The sequence below is a fragment of the Erpetoichthys calabaricus genome, chromosome 5 (genome assembly GCF_900747795.2).
Source record: "Erpetoichthys calabaricus chromosome 5, fErpCal1.3, whole genome shotgun sequence".
Taxonomy (NCBI): Eukaryota; Metazoa; Chordata; class Cladistia; order Polypteriformes; family Polypteridae; genus Erpetoichthys; species Erpetoichthys calabaricus.
In genome coordinates, this window is record NC_041398.2 from 4,544,140 (window position 1) to 4,564,357 (window position 20,218).

The 20,218-nt window shown below is 41.9% G+C and overlaps 3 protein-coding genes across 5 annotated transcripts in view; 2 read left to right on the forward strand and 1 right to left on the reverse strand.

Annotated features, from left to right (window-relative positions):
- The window catches only part of LOC114652513 (tripartite motif-containing protein 16-like), a 231,388-nt gene extending 219,469 nt beyond the window's left edge, over window positions 1-11,919 (forward strand). Inside the window, exon 8 of the mRNA XM_051927851.1 lies at window positions 11,366-11,919. Within this exon, the coding sequence (XP_051783811.1) occupies window positions 11,366-11,720 (355 nt within the window). The 3' untranslated portion in view covers window positions 11,721-11,919. The remainder of the gene's footprint in view (window positions 1-11,365) is intronic.
- Window positions 1-20,218, forward strand: part of LOC114642076 (tripartite motif-containing protein 16-like) — a 920,397-nt gene that overhangs the window by 696,982 nt on the left and 203,197 nt on the right. Inside the window, exon 7 of the mRNA XM_051927873.1 lies at window positions 11,103-11,365. Within this exon, the coding sequence (XP_051783833.1) occupies window positions 11,103-11,365 (263 nt within the window). The remainder of the gene's footprint in view (window positions 1-11,102; window positions 11,366-20,218) is intronic.
- The window catches only part of LOC114652550 (E3 ubiquitin/ISG15 ligase TRIM25-like), a 487,506-nt gene that overhangs the window by 125,814 nt on the left and 341,474 nt on the right, over window positions 1-20,218 (reverse strand). The window lies entirely within an intron of this gene.

Genomic DNA, 20,218 nt, shown 5'->3' on the forward strand with positions numbered 1-20,218 from the left:
AGGTTGGTAATCTCTGATGCTCCACTACACTCCACCAAATATTCTCTCATAAATAACCAACAAGTCAATGACAGGCGTTCTCACCATCTAAACCCACGCTGACTGCCCACCATACTGATCCTTAATTCAGAAGAGCCCCCTCTTATCAGCATTACTTACTTTTTAATGTCTCCTTTCTGAAATCTTGTCACCTCTTCTCTTCTGATGCAGACTTTCTCATCTCACTGTGTCCTTCCTACTGATGGAGACTCACTGAGCTTCACTGTCACCGCTGATTTCAAATCTGAGGACCTGAGAAAGGAGCTGTCAGATCTGACAAAGAGTCTGGAGAAGATCAGCCAGTGGGTCATCATGACAAGGACTCCATCAGGTACAGTGTCTGGTGACATTGTGTTTGTTATTGAAGTCCATTAGGAGGACCAGAGTGACAATAAGAGGACACTGAAGAAGGCCTGCTCTTTAACATTAATCTGACATCCTTTATTGTTAATTATTTTTTACTATATAGTGCTTTTCTCAGAGATTAGCTGAGTGATAACAAACTCTCTAAACAATCAGCTGTGTTTAATCAGATGTTTTGGAATTTTAAGTTGAATTGTTATACTCCTTATACTTTTTCCATATACTCTCTTAAAAAGTCCTTTTCTCACATAACTTTGATATTCTGTTTATTTCCTTTGCTTTGCTTAACTTAAGTTTAATGAACAGAAATGTGTTTTAAAATGGCTAAGCCGGCTCAGTGCACAAAATGAATTGTTTATTTGAGAACAGAGAAGATGTTAATGGAATCAAATTGAGCTCAGCGTCAGTGTTTTATAATATCAGAACATCTCAATCTGCTCCTGCTGTCTTTGATTGTCTTTTACATTCTGCTGGATGGAGTCCACGTTAAAAGTTCACGTTCATCCATTTTCAGCTGTGCTCCCCCTGGGCTCTCGTGTTTTATATGCCTGTTGTTGTTTGCTCAGACGTCGTGTCTCCCACCGACATTTAAAAGGATTTTACAGACCAAAAGCATTTTATTTGGTATGTTTTGGTGGTGAAGATAAGCAAATTGGAGGACTGAGTCAGAATTCTGACCACTTGAGGACCACCTGAACATTTCAGTAAGTGCAGCCTCAGAGTAAAATGCACATTATAAATTATGAATTATGTATGTTTACACATAAAGATGCCGATTTGTTTAAACACAAACTAAGGTCAATCAGCCAAGAGCACAGGGTCCATCCCGGCCGTCCACCACATTAGACATATACTGTATGTGTGTATTGTGAAAATAAGTAGAGAGAGTGGGCACGAAGAGTTGGGGTACCACCCTGAAATACCCTGTTTAATAATAAATATGAAATAAAAAGCACAAAGATGCTGCACAATGATGACGTCTGCTGAAATCAAAGGCTGTCCAGTTAAAGTTACTTGTGAGTCGGAGCTCCATCTTCCTCAGTCACAGATCTGTAATGAACACCCACTTCTGGTGACATTTTAAAGTGGTGTCACAGAAGAGGTGGAGCTTAATTAGTGGGATGTGGAAGTGACGTCACACGTCTTGTGGCCTGTGAACTCACTGAAGTGACAATGTTAGCAGGAGCAGCACCCTCTCGACTCAGGGTGGGATTTCTTATCTAGCTGAAGCCCTGAAGATGTCCTCAACTGTACTTGTACAACTGTACAGAATATTTATAACATTGTAGGTCAGGACAAAAACCAAGCCATGGAGTTCAAGAGACCCTCTGTAGACCCTTGTGATCAAATAGTGGTGAGGCAAAGATCAGGGTAAGGGGATAAAGCCAATTGTAAAGCTTTGAGTGTTCCCAGCAGCGCAGCAGCCTCAAGAGTTGAGAAATGGAAGAAGTCTGGAAACACCAGGACACTTTCTAGAGATGACCAGTCTGAGTAACTGGGAATGAAGGGCCTTGGCAAGAGAGGGACCAAAAACCTAATGGTCACTACAACAGAACTTCAGAAGTCCTCTGCTGAGATGATAGAAACTGTAGGTAGGATGGCCATCTCAGCAGTGCTCCACAAATCAAGCGTTTATGGTAGAGTGGTCAGTGTCATATCCCGTGTAGTAAGAAAGCCGCCCCAGCCAACACTCTGGACATCTGAGAGTTTATGAACTGAACAGGATCAGCGGAGAGATGAGACGCAGACCAAAATTGAAGGGTGAAAGATGAAAGTTTACTTACAAGAACACTGAACAACAAAATGCAGTCGTTTCAGGAAGGCTTTGATGAATTGTCCTTCAGCAATGACACTTCTCAGAAATAAATAAAAACAAAAAAAAGGAAAAATATGGTGTATTAACATAAACAGTGCACTCCTACAAAAACTACACACACACTCCAACAATGAAGGTGGTCTTTCTTTACCTTTGGCTCAAGAAGCTCCGCCAACTTGAAAAAAAAATAAAGAGAAAAAAAATAAATAAGAAAAAAAAATAAGTGTGTGTGTAAAAAAGAAAAAAACAGTTACAGCAATCCCAAAATCAAAAACTGTCCCACCACCAAATAAGTTTATATACCTCCACCAAAAAGTATCACCAGGAGATTTATAACTATATGTACAAAAGAATATCTACAAAGCCACCAAAATCACACCTGCTCCTCCAATAGCTCAGCAGTTCTTAATCCTACCTCACCCTTAAGTCCACTGATGACCCCTGATGGTCAGAAACTCCTTAAATATCACCGTCAAGATCATCCAGCCAATCTGCCAACCCGTCTACCCCACACACCTAACCAGGTAGATGCTGGCACGTTCACGTCACACTCCACAACACGCCCAGAGCAACTTTCTATTCAAACTCAAACCTCTGCCGGTCGCACGCGTGTAAACCCTCCATGGACTCCCAACGGCTATGCTGAGCTCAAGCACACCAGTTGCCAGCTCACGAGTAAGTAAATTCAGTTATTTATAATACGGGATCCCCATCTCTGACTCTTTTTCTTTCAGGAGCTCCACACCTTAAACCATCTGCGCTGCGCAGTCTGCAAGAACACCAGGGTGTAAAACTGAACCCGATCGGAGGAGCCCATACTGGTGATTATATGGCTCCACGTGTGCCCAGACTCACCGCGCCTCACAGCGCTCACCCACTACGCAGCCTTGAGTTACCACAACAGCGCCTTCAACGCACAAACGGTAAGCGCACTTCCTTTGCGATGGCATACATTTAACCTTATAAATAACGCTGATCAGTTTAAGGCTTCTTTATCTTAAATTTTACAATGCGCGGAGTAGGATATTACCACACCAGGCAGAAGATACTTTTGAGTAAAAGACAAATGACAGCCTCAGAGCATCAAGGGAAAGAGTCAATGATCTGATGAGACAAAACATTGAACTCTTTAGACAGAAGACCAAGCAGGATGTGTGGAGAGGACCAGGCGTTGGTCACCACCTGCCTAATGCCATCTCTACAGTGAAGATGGTGGTGACAGCATCAGGCTATGGGGACAGAGTGACAGGTCAGAACTGAGGGGAGGAGAAGTGCAGTCAAATACAGAGAGGACCTGAATGAAGTGTCTGAATACTTCTAGGAAGTAGACATTCAGTTTTAATTTGTAATAAATGTGCAGACCTTTCTGAAGACCTGCGCTCACTTTGTCATTATGGTTACTGAGTGTAGACTGATGAGCACAAAAGGCACATTAATGAATTTAAATTTAAATCAACAACACGGTAAAGTGTGCAGAAAGTGAGGGGGTCTCAATACTCTCTGACTCCCTGTGTATTTATTATTAATATGAATATTCAAATCGACATTTGGCCTAATTTGCCAGCTCTTGTATATTTTATAAATGTTTTATTTTAACTCCTCTGCATTTGTAATACGTGTTTAAGAACTAAACTAACATCCCACAATGCCATCTTCACAGTTTCCATTCTTCTTCTCTTTTCTTTTTATTTTCAGCTCATGAAGCTCCAGTTTTCGCCCTCCAGACTCCTGAACCTCAGAGCAGAGATGACTTTTTAAAATGTGAGTCTGTGCTTTGACTGAATGGATCATCACAATATAAATCATTTAAGTTTTAATAGAACAGGACAGGCTTAGAATATGAAAGTCTGAGTGTTGTGTGACTGAGGGGCTGAGAGTGATGGGGGTCCTGTGATTCAGGACAGGGAAGCGCCAAAGCAGTCTGTTAGACTTGAGTCTCTTAAGTGTCAAGTGAACTTGTGGGAAATAAAAATAAAATCCTGCCAACTACACCATATCCACCTCTAACAATAATCTGACCTCCAGTGTCCTTTGTTCTTTTTCTATTGTCTGATTTTTTTCATTGCACTTTCTGCTGTTTTCTCTTTCTGTATTTCAGTGTCTCTTTTCTGATGCTTTTCTACTTCAGTCATTCCCTTAAAATATTGATAATAATGATTGATTTATACATCAAATGGCATTGAATGAAAGCAGCTCAGTGTGTTTCACATAAAAAACATAATGCCCACCACCATTAACATATACATGGACAGTATATGGATATACAAACACAGTCAAAAGCATTGGATTAAAAGAGAATCACAAGTTTAATTGAAATAAGTTAAAGCTGACAAAATTATTCGACATCCACAATTGTTTTTTCCATAAAGCAGGACCTTTGTTATTTATTCAGGACTGAACTCATTGTAGGAATTAAACCAAAAGAAGATGGCTCAGAAATTGTTGTTGAAGACATTGGATGTTAAAAGACATCACTGAATAAGAATCAGTCCACTATGAGAATCACAGGGGTCTTCAGTCACTCAGCCCTCACAAAGCTTTGCTGAGTCATTGTGTACATCACACTGGACTTGGAAAAGAGAAGAGGAGGAAAGGAAGAAGGTCAAAGCCCAGCATGGCCAAGGTAAAGGCTACAAGGCCATCTCCACAGAGCTTCATGTTCCTGTGGCCTCAGTAACTAACATCAAGAAGATGAAGGTCCATTGGACTGTAGCCAAACACACTGAATGCTGCTGCAGATGGAAAATGGACCTCCAGTTCAAAAGAAGGACAGCTTCAGTGGTGGAGAAAGAACCAAGGCAAACATCAGGACAGATTCAGGCTGAGCTCCAAGATCAAAGTACAACATCTTCAAGTAGCTCCATCAATCACTTAGAAAATGAAAGTGGGATCCATGGTAGAAGACCACACTTTGGAAAGACAGTCTAAAAAATAAAATAAATAACTGACTGGAGTTTTCTAAAACACATGTTGACAAGCCACAGGGCTGGAGAAATACCTTTGGACTGATGAAACTAAATGAGAGCTTTACAGTAAGTCACAGCAACTCTGTGTCCACAGAAAATAAAACAAGTGTTCAAAGAAATAATGCCAAACATGGAGGAGGCTCATTAATGTTAGGGGGCTGCTGTGCTGAATCTGTGCAGGGCACAATAAAATTGAAGATCATCAAGACATTCTGGAGCAAACGTCACAAAGCTCTGTCTGACGTGCAGATAATGGATCCTCCAGAACATACAAGTAAGACCACCCAAATATGGTGGAAATCACATTGGAATGTTCAAAAGCAGTCCGTTATATGCTCTGAACTGAATCCAAGTCAACATCCATGGGAAGAGCTGGAAATTACGGTTGGGAGAAGAAGTCCATCAAAACTCAAGAAGAGTGGGCCAAGTAGGCAGTGAGAGGAGTAGAAGTCTCATCCAGAGTCACAGGAAGTGCTTGATGGCAGGTCTCACCTGAAAACAGCCGGTCTGTTATATTATGTTTTGTTATTAAGTTTAATGTCACTGTTCTCTGTGCCCACTGTTATGGACTCAGTCATACAGGCAGACCAAGTATGGTACACAGGGGCACAGCATCAGTATTTAGAATTGCCGAGCCAAGCACAGGACTAGAGAGCCAAAGACAACTGGAGAATTGAATAGTCAGCCTAAAGACAGACGAGTATATTTCTGTCTTCTGTCAGCACACCATCCTCTTTCCTTGTTGGGAGAATGTATGTAGGCATTGTGCTATTCCTGTGTTTTTGAAGGTGGGGTTTGAGTCCTTTCCTGTCCTTGTTTGGATCCAGAGCAAGGAGCCTGCACATGGAGCAACCAGAATATAAGGATGGACCTATGGCCAACACACTTTGAAGCTGCTGGGCGGAAGATTATGTCTTCTGTCCAGTGAAAATCCTTTCAGTGTGGCAAACGAAAGATGGCAGACTGCGTATGTCAAGACACCCACATGCTTGATAGAGTCTGTCATAAGCTTCCCGTTTGTGATATCCATGTGAAACCGTCAGTAAAGAGCTAAATTATCCTCTGTACTTCTTGTGTAATCTTGTAAGCGTCATATTGCATGCTGGGGGGATAATACCTTTTTAATTTATAATTATTTAAATTCAGGTTAATTAAAACGCTGCAATTGAAAAGAACACATTTCCAGAGAGCTAATGCCTCTTAAGGAAACACGGTCAGAGAACATTAGGTGAGGGTCCTAATAATTGTGTTTACGCCATTGTCATTTATTTTATTGTGTTTGTCTGAAATTTAAAACAAAGAGTCTGCTCTGTGGAATAATGAATGGTGGATGACGATCACTGTGGTCAGTTTACACTAATTTGACAGAAAATTAGGATTCTTGTTAAAAAAAGGGAAAGGGACAAAAACTACTGGGTGCATGTTGGTTGCACAAACAGTAGGGAGACAGACGTGACAGGTGACATATAATGATATAAATAGGATTCATTCAGGTCAGCAGACCATCATGGACGTGGTGGGTTTACATTGAAGTGATTTTTAACACAACATTGTCAAACCGGTTTAATCCAGTTCAGGCTGCGTTGTGTTAAGTCAGGTGATCACAACCACACAAGGCCAATTCAGAGTCACCAATTCACCCAACATGCACTTCTGTGGATTGTGTGAAGAAAACCAGGAGTGACACGAGGAGAACACGCTGACCTGACAAAGATGACCACTGGGTGCCAAATTCAAAGTCGTGAAGCTCAATCTGTGAGGCCTCAGCTCCAACCCCTTGGCCATCATGCTGACTAGAATCGAGTTTTCATAGTTCAGTAACTCTTATTCACATTTCTTATTATTCTGAACCTGCGACTTTAGATTTTAAGTTCACATCTACTGAATGAATCGTCTCCTTTAATTATTGAGTAGCATCAGCTCACTCCATGATGGTTTTCTTCATGAACTTCACATCTCTCAACACTCAATGGCCGTCTTGTTTGCTGGCCAGTAAATCATTGAGCTGTCAGTTTGTGATGAAGTGTGACAGTGGATTGATTTTAAATTAAAGAGGTGGACTGTGACAATCAAAGTGTCATTTAAAAAAGCCAGCGGTCCGTGTGGACAGTCCATTTGAACTCGGACCTCGATGGTGACCTTGTGCTCATAATGATGGTGCTGATCAGGACAGCCACAGTTGTTTGCTCGCTGCTGATGTGTTGTTTTTCTCCATTAACTTTGCCTTTTGTAACAATATGAGGATTACATTCACACGAGATCAGCTCCTGTCTACTGGGATTGGACTTCATTTCTCTTCCACTGATTAAGGACACTTTCATACGGATTTAGCACTTATGAACCTCCGACTGCAGACTCCGACTCCCAGCCAGGTAAGTCCCACCTGAAGATGAGAAGGGGGGAGCGCTCAGGATCTCTCGTAAGGTCCAGGAGACGCGCTTGTCGAGTGCCCCTTCCCTTACTAGTTTTATCAACGTCAGACCACTGAGGCCCAAAACAGATGAACTTCATCTTCTTCTCGGCCCCAGTAAGGATTATTCTCTCTGGTCAGCGTACTGCTGTATGGACACCTGGCTTACTGCATCAGTTCCTGACTCCACATTAGAACTGCTGGGGTTTGTGCTTTACAGAGCAGTTAGAGATGTTGATCATCACAACAAGTCAAAGGCAATGGAGTCTGCTGCTACATTAGTATGTTTGTGTGGACTCCCACCTCTCAGACAGTCTCTGTATCAGCACAGGTGCCCCTCAAGGCTGTGGACGGCCCCCCTACTTTACTCTTTGTACCCCAATGACTGCAGGTCCACTGATCTTCAGTTAAATCATTAAGTTCACTGATGACACCACCATTATTGGTCTAATTACTAAAAGCAATGAAACACCTTCTAGAAAAGAGGGGTCTCGTCTTGTGTCTTGGTGAGCTTCAACACCCTGCTGCTCAAGACCCCCGAGACAGTGGAAATGGCCATTGACTTTCACAAACAGCAGTCACAACCTCTAACACTAGAAATGAATGATTCAGCAGTCAAAATGGTGGACTCCTTCAAAGTTCTGAGCACAACAATCACAAACACTCTCAGTGGGACATGAACACCACCACATCACTAAGAAGGCACAGCGGCGATTGGACTTCTTACACCAGATAAAGAAATTAAATATTTCACAGTTAGTCCTCGTTCAGTTTTTTGAAAGTGTGATCACATTCTCCATTGGTGTCTGGTTTGGCTCATCAACGGCACACTCCATAAATAAATGAGAGCGTGTGGTGAGGTCTGCTGTGCTCCTCATCTGTGCAGACCAGGGGGGTATTTTTTGTACGTGGATTACTCGTTTAGCCGGATGTAATTGTTGACGATTTGGCCTAATCCTGGATCTGTCAGATTTTTGAAACTCTTGCTGGAAGTGTTGTCATAGCAACACATCCTAATCCTCAAACCAACTCGGAGGAGGTGTGTTTGATGTAAACAAGGATTAGCTCACACACTTATTCAGTGTCTGTGCATGGAATTCATTCAGTCATGACTTCGCCTTCATGAATGAGCGACCAATTGATATTGGTAAGCAAATTATAAGAAGAGAATTTCATATAGAGAGGATTTTGTGTGATCGACAAGATCCTTTATTACTCCCGGAGGAAATTCTTTTCGAAAGATACTGCTTTAGCCGAGGGGGGATATTGTACCTCAAAAATTTATTAGGACCTTATATTCGAAGTCAAACTCGGCGAAGTCGGGCTCTCACAACCACACAGACAGTAGGCATTGCTTTGAGGTTTTTTACAAGCGGCACTTTTTTATATACTGTAGGCGATGCGGAAAATCTAACTAAATGTGCAGTTTGCCAGGCAATTTGTAAAGTCTGTTTGGCTCTGAAAGATTTCCTTCAGGTTTTTATAGTGTTTCCTGGACACCTGCGTGTGCAGACAATAAAAGAGGCGTTTCATGCCATTGCAGGTAGATAATACACAGGCTAAAACACCCACAGTTCCATAAAGAATCCCACAATCAGCCTAACATTCTCATTACCAGGATTTCCAAATGTGATTGGGGCACATGGGACTGATCAGAGTGGAGTTCGATCAAACATTATTTGGAAAATGTACCTCTCCTCCTGATGAATAATCAGACACAGTGTCTTCACCATATATTTGACCTTCGTCAATATCTCATTGGTCAGACACAGGTTCAAGGGATATGACATTCCCTGCAACTGACCCAACAAAAAAAGAGGGCTATATGGAACATACCTATGGCACACATGGAGGACAAATATATGCAATGACCATCTTTACCTGAAATGAAGTGACCACTGCATCCTGCCACTGGTTCTGTGGAGGAGCTTCCCCCTGGAATGCCCTCAGAAACGGCGATGGGCATTTTGCTGGAGAGCCAACTCTTCTGCAGGGGTTAGGTCTGGACCTGTTTCTTGCTTGTCTGCCTTCTTATTAGCTTTAAAATTAATGTTCTTTACATTATATATGATTCTTTATGTCAACATTTCTTTAAATAGTTATATATACCAATATTTAACAGTTTGAAGTATATTCTTCTACTTCACTTTATCCTGTTCCCATGTTCTCCTTGTGCTCACGTTTGATCTGGAATTATGACATATTAAATAATAATTAATCTGACACATAGGAAATGAAACGCTGCTTTCAGTAAGTACAGTGCATACGCATTTAATTTGTCGGCCACTTTTTGCCAGCCGCCTTTTCTGGTTTGGGCTGCTTTTGCAGTGTTACCCCTTGTGCATATTAAATCTTGAAATTCTTCATGTCCTTCGAATAAAAGGTCCTGCTCCGCTTGTGTGAAAAAAAATGTGCCCGTTCTTTTGTCATTTTGTTACAGCCTATCAAAGACTTGCTGATCATGTTTTCTATATATATGGGCTTTTCACTCAGCGCGGGCGTGCACATTCATCTCAGATAATTAGATCCAGCTAGACTAATCTAATACACGGCTGCATTTGAAAAACCGACTTCTCTGGATGAGTTTCACTGGCATTAACTCATCCAAGATGAGGCACCTGATCTCGGATGATTTAAGCGACATACGGAAAATAGCCCCCTGTAGACATCTTGTGTCACTAACCATGTCATAAGAGACCACCACGGACTCATCTCAGCAGCTCATCACTTCTTCACACAAACTCCCAAATGCTTCAGTGAATTCAAACTCAAACTAACAGACACCTCCAGAGTTTCTTAACCACAGCGACAGCCTCTCCCAGAAGTGACTTAGCCGTCTTCTGTGTGTATTCATGTGTTCTGTCAGAGACTGTGTGAAGGTGTGTGTGTGTACAGTGTGAGGACGTGTGTGTGTGAGCACAGGAATACACACTACACACTCACACTCTCACCGGCACATCACTATCGGCACATCTCCTTTATAATTGGATTATTCTACAACTTGGTTTGAAGTTTGTCTTTTTAACTTCAGCTCTTTCTGTTATTTGTCTGTGATGTTGTGTTCCTTTATAAGGAGCTCCAAATCTACCAAGTCAGATTCCTGCACATGAAGTACTGGAGAATAAAAGGGATTTGGATTTAGTGTGATTCCAGAATTTTATTTTAAATACCCCCACAGATTCTGTCCAATCACATGAGCTCTTTACTATTAGTGTCTCATCAGCGCAGCTCCTGATTGGTTCTTGTTAATTGTCTGTGTTGTGCTCCGCCCCCAGTCCCGTTACACACTCCCAGATTTCCTCAATCGTTTTCTTTTCCCCTTTCAGACTTCTGTCCCCTCACACTGGACATCAACACGGCACACAGACGCCTCCGTCTGTCTGAAGGGAACAAGAAGGTGACATGTGAGTGGACATGGTCTGGATATCCTGATCATCCTGACAGATTTAACTTCTGGTCTCAAGTTCTGTGCAGAGAGGCTCTAACTGGGACTCGCTGTTACTGGGAGGTGGAGTGCAGTGGAGACTTCATGATGATTGGAGTCGCATATAAAGGACTGGGCAGGATAGGACAGGGCTGGGACTGCGGCCTTGGATACAACAACAATTCCTGGAGTTTGCAGTGGTCTCATTCCCAGTACTCTGTGCATCACAATAACAAGCAGACTGTAATCAGCGCCCCCTACAGCCCCAGAATAGGTGTGTATCTGGACTGGCCTGCTGGCTCTCTGTCATTTTATAGTGTCTCACACACAATGACCCTCCTGCACAGGTTCAACACCTCCTTCACTGAGCCCCTCTATCCAGGGTTTAGGTTTTATTTTGGTCTTCACTCCAGTGTAACAATCAGAAATCTGACACCATGTGACCACTGGCCAGTACCCTCCACCAGTCACTTGATGTCCCCACAAGCTCAGGTCCTCTTTGTGTTTGTAGTTTGGGGTGAAATTAAATTTAAAAGATTGGTGAGTTGGGGGGGCAGCAACTCTGTGAGTGAATTTGTGGATGAGAATGTGGGGCGAGTGCAACTGTTAGGGTCTCCATTATTATTGGGTTTGAGTAGCCAATCAGGTGTGTGTGTCATAATGAGGGGCGGAGACATCTCAGACCTACAAATACCAGTGTGACCAGCAGGGGTCACTGTTGATTCACAGCCACATGTCCTTCAGGCTGACACCCCAACAACTACTGAGGCCCCCAAGTGTCACTGAATGTCACCTGTTAAGTAGGACAGGCATGTGGTCCTGCTGGATCAGCACAACTGAAAGGCGCTATACAGACTCAGTATGGAGAGCTCTTGAATAGTGACTATATGTAGGAGCAGAGAGTGATTGTCCACTCACCAGACATGTTGTGACCCTCCATTGGTCACTCAAAGGGTCCTTCACTTCAGAATGAATTCACTGTGAATGTCTGAAGACGAGGACTCACCGGTCAGTCAGATGTCGGCCATACTGACAGAGTTTGGTGTTTAAGTTGATGTCACATTAAACTTTAAACTGCACCTCCTTCTTGTCCCCAGATTTGTCACTCTTGGTACCCTGAAAGCTCCAACATCTTCACAAAATGAATTCTTTTTCAGTTGGCACACACTTGACATGGGTACACATGTGTGGCTTTGCAGTGGACTGGCACCCCGTCCAGGGTTGGCCCACCTTGTCCACAAACCTGAAATTGAAAAGCAGATTAGAAAGACAACCAATGGACAGAAGGGGTCACTGATTGGTCAGTCGCCAAACTACTGCCTCTTGTGGCCACTCTAAATATTACACAGCAATTTATACAAAAAGGAAATCTAAAAGATAAAAGCAGAAAGCATTCAGTGAAATCCTGAGCAGTGAAACACGAAAGGAGAGAATGAGAAACAATCAGAGAGTCAGACAAATGGAGACTTTAACAGGAGGACTGAGGGGTGGGACTGAAGTGCAGTGGCGCCCTCTAGTGGACACCCGCCATATTACACACATGGGAAAGGGGGGAGAAAAGAATACAGTGCAGTGTAAAAGAAATAAGAATAAAGTAAAAATACACAAATAAAACACCAGAAATAAAGAACTTTAAATATTATATCTAAAACTAATTAAGATTTAAATGAATTAAGAATAAAATAAGGGTGACACGATCACACAGTCACGTGACCTTCAGAGCTGACAGCTGAGCTGATTCTTCTGTAGCCAAACTGCCCCCCTCTAGTGGCCACTCTCAATATTAAATGAATGGCAAGGCTGAGGGGGAGGAAAGATTTGGGTTTGATCAAATGGATATTTAGTGCGGATTTCTTAATATTGTCATTACCTTTAAGGAGAGTGCAGCTTTGTTAGGTTATGGAAGATACTCTATGGGAAAAGAACATTTATTTGAATTAATTTTTTTAATAATCATTATGTATTAACAACATGCAAATCTAATAATTGATTACATTTTATAAAATAAACTTCCAGTGGTGTTTGGTGAATAAACAATCAGGATGACTGACATTTGTCAAATCTGCTCATCTGTGACCTTCTGACTTGTGACCACCTCTGGTCACATCTCCTGTGTTGTCTGATCTGAAGATATAACACTCCGTATTGATGATCCATTTCTTAATAGCACTGGGAAAGTCAGAATATGACAGTGGGGTGAGTAACAAATAAGATGTTGGTTTGGATTGAATATTTGATTTGTAAGTCTAGCAGTGAAATCAATCATTTAGACCTGAGCAGTGCTCTCCATTCCACATCTGAGTGTCTGCACTCTGTCATGTGTCCCGTGTGCCCCTGTGTGCCCCTGTGTGTCCGCTGTGTCCTCGTATGCCCACTCCAGCCTGACCACCCCCAACCCCACACACACTCACACTATGGAGATGTTCTGTTACTAATAAAGATGGACATTAAATGGTGAATTTGACACTCATGGACACCACAAGAAGGTGAAGAGCATTGAGGACTGAAGTCAGCTGTGATGTTTCATTTTGGGTTTCATTGCTGCCTTTTTCCTTTTACTTTAAACGTTTTGTTATATTTTATGAATTTTTTTGTAAATAGATAGATAGATAGATACTTTATTAATCCCAATGGGAAATTCACATTCTTCAGCAGCAGCATACTGATACAATAAATAATATTAAATTAAAGAATGATAATAATACAGGTGAAAAAAAACAGACAATAACTATGTATAATGTTAAATGTTAACGTTTACCCCCCCTGGTGGAATTAAAGAGTCGCATAGTTTGGGGGAGGAACGATCTCCTCAGTCTGTCAGTGGAGCAGGACAGTGACAGCAGTCTGTCGCTGAAGCTGCTCTTCTGTCTGGAGATGACATTATTTAGTGGATGCAGTGGATTCTCCATAATTGATAGGAGCCTGCTGAGCGCCCTTCGCTCTGCCACAGACTGGTATTGATTTTGATGTTGATCCATCCATCCATCCATTTTCCAACCCGCTGAATCCGAACACAGGGTCACGGGGGTCTGCTGGAGCCAATCCCAGCCAACACAGGGCACAAGGCAGGAAACAATCCTGGGCAGGGTACCAACCCACCGCAGGACATTTTGATGTTGATGAATATTTTATTTCTAAGTCTTAGGTTTATGTATTTGGTTAGATTTGTTGTCCCTCATTTCTTTTGTGCATTTTCTGTGTGTTCTTTGTGGAGCCTGGGGTGGGGGGTGGGCTCACGTGACACTGCAGGTGGAGCTCCGCCCCCAGGGGTATTTAAGAAGAAGCTGCAGATGAAAGAGCCGCTCCAACACTGGGCTCTGTCCTGTCTGGTGGGCTCGGCTTTAGGTTTTGATGTTCGGTGGTCCTTTTGGTCTCCTGCTCTGGTTTAGGTTTGTTGGATTTTGGTTGCTTCAGGTTTTTGCTTTTTTCTCCTGCCTTTTTTTTGTAACCATTTTCTAATTCTTTTTTTCATTTTTAGATTAATTATTTAAATATTCAGTAAGCTTTGTCTGATTTTATTGTGCCAGAGATATTTTTGTTTTTCTATATTTACATTTACTCACTTAGGACATGCTTTCATCTAAAAGACATTAAAAGTAATAAAATGTATATTGAACACTCAAAAAGGTTTTCTTTCTTTCTTTCTTTCTTTCTTTCCCTTGTGAGTGCCCAGAGCCTTGCGTGAGTGCTGTGGTCATAGTGGCTGTGGTGATGCCAGTGACGTCATGGTGCCAGTGTCCCTCAGGGTCATGTGACATTTGAAATGATCCTCTGTCGTGTGTGTAAAGTCTGTAAATTGTGTTCTATATCTTCATGATATTTAGCTCAAGACTAAACAGATGACCTTAAACACAGGGCACTGCCATGGACAGTCAACATCAAAGTCAGTCTGTTCTCCTGAATTGTACCCATCACAGTGCCATCTGTTTGCGCTGAGTAGGAATTCAGGAGACCCTCCAGCTGTATTGATGATCTGATCGCCTGTGGAGTGAAAGGCACCAGGACTACATTGGTGTACAGCTTGGGAGATGAAGACATGCTGTGGTCCAAGCTGTAGCTGATTACTTTACAACCTGTGAACAGAAGGAGATGCTATGGGACTGGAAATTACAGCTTGAGACAGGAGATTGTTACAACATTAGAAACTTTATTACTTTAAAAAACGGAGGTAACTCAAACAAGATTAAAGAGTCTGAGCGAATTCATCCATCATATTGACAGCCAGCCAGTCAGGTGTATTTTACAATCACATGATGTGAAACTCCTACTGAATTTTATAATAAATAGGCCTCATCTCAGAAGAAGAAGAAGATGAAGAGAACAGAATGACGTCAGCAGAGGACACCAGCCACGTGCCACCACTGTCATGTGATCGTCAGTCAAGCATCTCAACAACTTTGAGTGCTCAATCAACGCCGCCTGGCGCAGTGTGAAGTGCCATATGATCCAAACTGACAAGTTTATCGAGCTGTGGACGAAGAGCTCAGTCCAGTAATGACGAGTGCATTAAAGTCAAACATTCACTGCTGATAAATGGCCGATAGCCGGGGATGTTGAGCCTTTGGATGTCTGAATATATTCTCGGAGACCAAAGGTGATATTTAGGTGTGAGATATATCAGAGACATCGCCCGTTGTTCGTGCCTATGATAAGTAAGTCTCTCAGAGTGCTGGGGAGAGCAGACTGTGCTTGTGTTATTCAGACGGCACTCGTGTGTGTTAAAGTGCTGTGAATAACGTGCTGTGTGTACGTCTTTCATACGGTACTTGTGTGCTGAGGGTCTGTGTGTCTGCGTATGTCTGTGTCTGTGTGTGTTCATCTTAAAGTGCAACAGGAGACCAACCCGGTAACAAACTTGACGAGCACACTGACCCTTAAAGAAAAGAGGTAAAGGGTAAGGAGAGGGAAATCCCACGATAATACAGCCTTGAAGTGACACTTCAAACATCTGCGCTTTGAAAGATCGACAAGGCGTCGACACATCAGTATTGAGCAGACCACCACTACTTGTGACCCCCTGGAATTGTGATACGGTCAATAAAAAGTGAAAGACTCCGTGGTCTGTGAACATCAATGGAAGAAATAACTTTCACCGCGGACAATGTAGACGTCTTAGACTAGAAGACAAATGTACAGTTTGTGAGTATAAAATCTGTGGAGGTGAAGTGAGTTTGAAAGAATTCACCCCAAGTGTCTGGAAACTTCTGACGTCAACTGTTTACAACCCCAAATTAGAAGAAGATGGGATGGGATGGAAAAGGCAAATAAAAAAACAGAAAAGCGGAGATTCTTAAATGTACTTTGACTTTGATTTCATTGCAGACAGTATGAAGCCAAGATATCTCATGTTCTGTCTGCTCAACTTCATTTCATTTGTTAATTTACATTGTCACAGGTGGCTGGAGGAGCGACCCGACTGGGACGCCCCGGAGGACCAGAAAAGGGCTTACGCCTTCCCCAGACCACGTGGAGGTGACCGCCCTAGCGGCTATGGAGACCACGGGTACAGAGCTTTGAAGCTTAACCCTGTAGGGGCCCATGGTCACCACCAGGAGGCGCACCAATGCCTTGGGAGCCCTGGACCTCAGCACTTCCACCACACCTGGAAGTGCTGGCGGGAAGAGGATCGGGGACACCCCGAGTGCTTCCGGGTACACAGCCTTCACATCCGCCACACTGGGGAGTGCCGGTGTAAGATTGCCGGGAAGCACCTGGAGCACATCTGGGTGATTATAAAAGGGGCCGCCTCCCTTCATTCAGGACTTGAGTCGGGTGGAAGTCGAACGAGGTCTGGAATGAAGCAAGGAGGTGGCCTGAAGAAGTTTGTGGAAGCACAGAGCGGAGCAGTGAGTGGAAGCACAGAGCAGCGGCGTCTTCCACAGGCACGTAGCCCTTTGCAAACACCCGAGCAAGTTCATCTGAAGTAAAGCCGGCAGCTGACCAGTTGAAATAACCGGCAGTGAGAAATTAAAGTCGATCGCTCAGCGGGTGGTGGAAACTTAAAGCCAACGGTCTCTTAGTGATTCAGCTAAGATTCAGAGATTTTGGTCAAGGAGGAGGCCTTGGAATAATTCATTGTAACAAAATGCAAATCACGTCTAAATATTTAGGCAACTTTGAGGCATTCATTTTAAATATTAAAACAGATTCCAACACAATTATAGTGCTAGTCTACCGAACACCAGGGCCGTATTCATTGTTCATGACTGAAATTAGCAACCTTCTATCTGATTTGGCTACAAACTGTGATCATGTAGTACTGATGGGGGATTTTAATGTACACATTGATGTGGAAACTGACACTTTTAGCAAATGTTTTACTTATTTGTTAAATTCAGTAGGATTTTGTCAGATTGTCAAAGGTCCAACTCATAATCATAACCACACATTAGATGTAATATTAACTTACAAAGTTGAAATTCAAAATTTAAATATTACTCCATTAAATGAAGTTATTTCCGATTACTACTTAATTACATTTGATTTAGTCCTGCCCTTGCCAACACACTCCCAGATTAAAACAAAGATAGTGCAACATCTAGATTGTAATTCTGCTTCAAAATTTATAGACACTTTGAGTAAGTCGAGTGTAATTGTGGAAAACCATTTAGATCAGTTAACATCAAATGTAAACGTGGAAAACAATTTAGATGAGCTAACATCACATTATAATGTGACCTTGAGAGATGCTCTGGACACAGTGGCTCCCCTTAAAAGAAAAGTGATCAAAGCACATAGAAACTCTCCCTGGTTTAATGAAAACACTCGAGCTCTTAAATTAGAGTGTCGAAAACTGGAGCACAGATGGAGGACAACAAAGCTACATGTCTTTCAATTTGCATGGACAGAGAGTGTTAATAAATATAAAAAAGCCCTCTTTACCGCTCGCTCAGAATACTACTAATACTACATTAATAGATAGCAATAATAAAAATCCTCGGGTACTGTTTAGAACAGTGGCTAAATTAACAAATGGAAATTCAGATCAACAGTGCAAAATACCAACAGATATTAGCAGTACAGACTTTATGAACTTCTTCAATGAGAAAATTAAAAATATAAGATCCCAGATCTCTGCATCACAGTACAAACCAAATACTAGCTTAGCAGAACCTGCCTCAAATTGCATTCAGCACTTTAGTAATTTTAATCCTGTAACTGAGCAGGAAGTATTAACTTTAATTTCTAAAATGAAACCCACTACTTGTTCCCTGATCCAGTGCCAACAAAACTAGTAAAAAGTGCAATGGATGTTCTTGCAGCGAGTATTCTAAACATTATCAGTAGTTCATTATTGCCTGGCACAGTACCTGAGGCACTAAAAGTGTCAGTCATTAAACCATTACTTAAAAAGTCAGACCTACACCCACGCAAACTGAATAATTATAGGTCTATTTCAAATTTACCGTTTCTCTCTAAAATACTAGAAAAGTAGTCGCCAGTCAGCTTCAGTCACACCATACGCATTACAATTTTTTTTGAGAAATTCCAATCTGGTTTTCGCACTGGTCATAGTACAGAAACAGCACTAACGACATTCTGATATCCTCTGATGAAGGAAACTCCATTGTAATTATTTCGTTGGACTTAAGTTTAGCTTTTGACACCATCGACCATTCTATTTTACTGAACAGGCTAGAAAATGATGTTGGGCTTACAGGCACCGTGCTCACTTGGGGAATCAATTCCAATATGTACAGAAATGTGCTGACAGGACTCCATCATTATACACAGAAGTTCAATATGGTGTCCCGCAGGGCTCAGTACTGGGACCTTTACTGTTTTCACTTTACATGCTTCCACTGGGATCTCTCATTAAGAAACATAATGTTATTTTCACTCGTATGCAGATGACACCCAGTTATACCTTTCATTTAAATCAAATGAAGTTTCTCCAATGTTGTCTTTAATTAGTTGTGTTAGCGAATTAAAGGAGTGGATGAATAAAAACTACTTGTCTTATACAGATAAAACAGATATTAATTGTTGGAGGGAATGACGCTGATCATAACAATATTTTGTCATCATTTAACTCATTTGGAATACCAATTAATTTTACTGAATTAGCCCACACTCTAGGAGTTATCTTTGACTCTAGCATGTCATTTAAAGCGCATATTACAAAGTTGTCCAAATCATGTTACTTCCATCTTAAAAATGTTAGGAAATTAAGGCGCTTTCTAAATAAACAAGATTCTGAGAAATTAATTCATGCATTTTTCTCTAGTAGGATTGACTACTGCAATGTGGTGTTCACTGGATGTTCAAACTGTTCTTTATAGAGCCTCCAGTTAATCCAAAATGCGGCTGCAAGAATTATTACAAGAACAAAAAAATACAAACTCATAATTCCAGTTCTTAAATCCTTACACTGGCTCCCGGTTAAGTTTAGGGCAGATTTCAAAATCCTCCTTTTAATATATAAAGCATTAAACGGCCAAGGTCCGGCTTACTTGTCTGAACTTATCATGACTTACAAACCAGAGCGTACATTAAGATCTCAAGATGCCGGTCTGCTTATGGTTCCTAGGATTAATAAAATAACAGTGGGAGGTCGAGCTTTTAGTTACAGGGCCCCTAAACTGTGGAGTGGTCTGCCTGCTACTATAAGAGATGCCCCTTCGGTCTCAGCTTTTAAATCCCGGCTGAAGACTCACTACTTCAGTTTAGCATATCCTGCCTAGAGCTGCTGATTAACTGTACAGACTGCATCTCTGTTGTTACTCATTAGCACTAAAACATAAGTAATATGATAGTTATAATTTCATACTAACCCTCACCTATTCTGTTTGTCTTCTTGGTACTCAAATGTGGCACTTGGTGCCACGGCCCACCTGCCAAGTTGTTTTGCCTGCCTAAGGTAAAGTCGTCCCTGATGGAGGACCGCAGGAATCATGAGAAAGAGGGGTCCTTTCATCGGATTGGCTGGCCCAACACTGTTTCAACCGTGGAATGGCCACATGGGGGAGGCAGCTTGATGGATGAGGTCTACAGGAGTCTAAAATTATCTAAATCTTATTATGTACATCATCTACTGTTAAATTCTGCTCCGTACTTCTAAAAATTTTTAAATTTTTTAATGAGGATTTGTTTTGTTCTGTGTATTGTATTGTATTGTATTGACCCCCTTCTTTTGACACCCACTGCCTGCCCAACCTACCTGGAAAGGGGTCTCTCTTTGAACTGACTTTCTCAGGTTT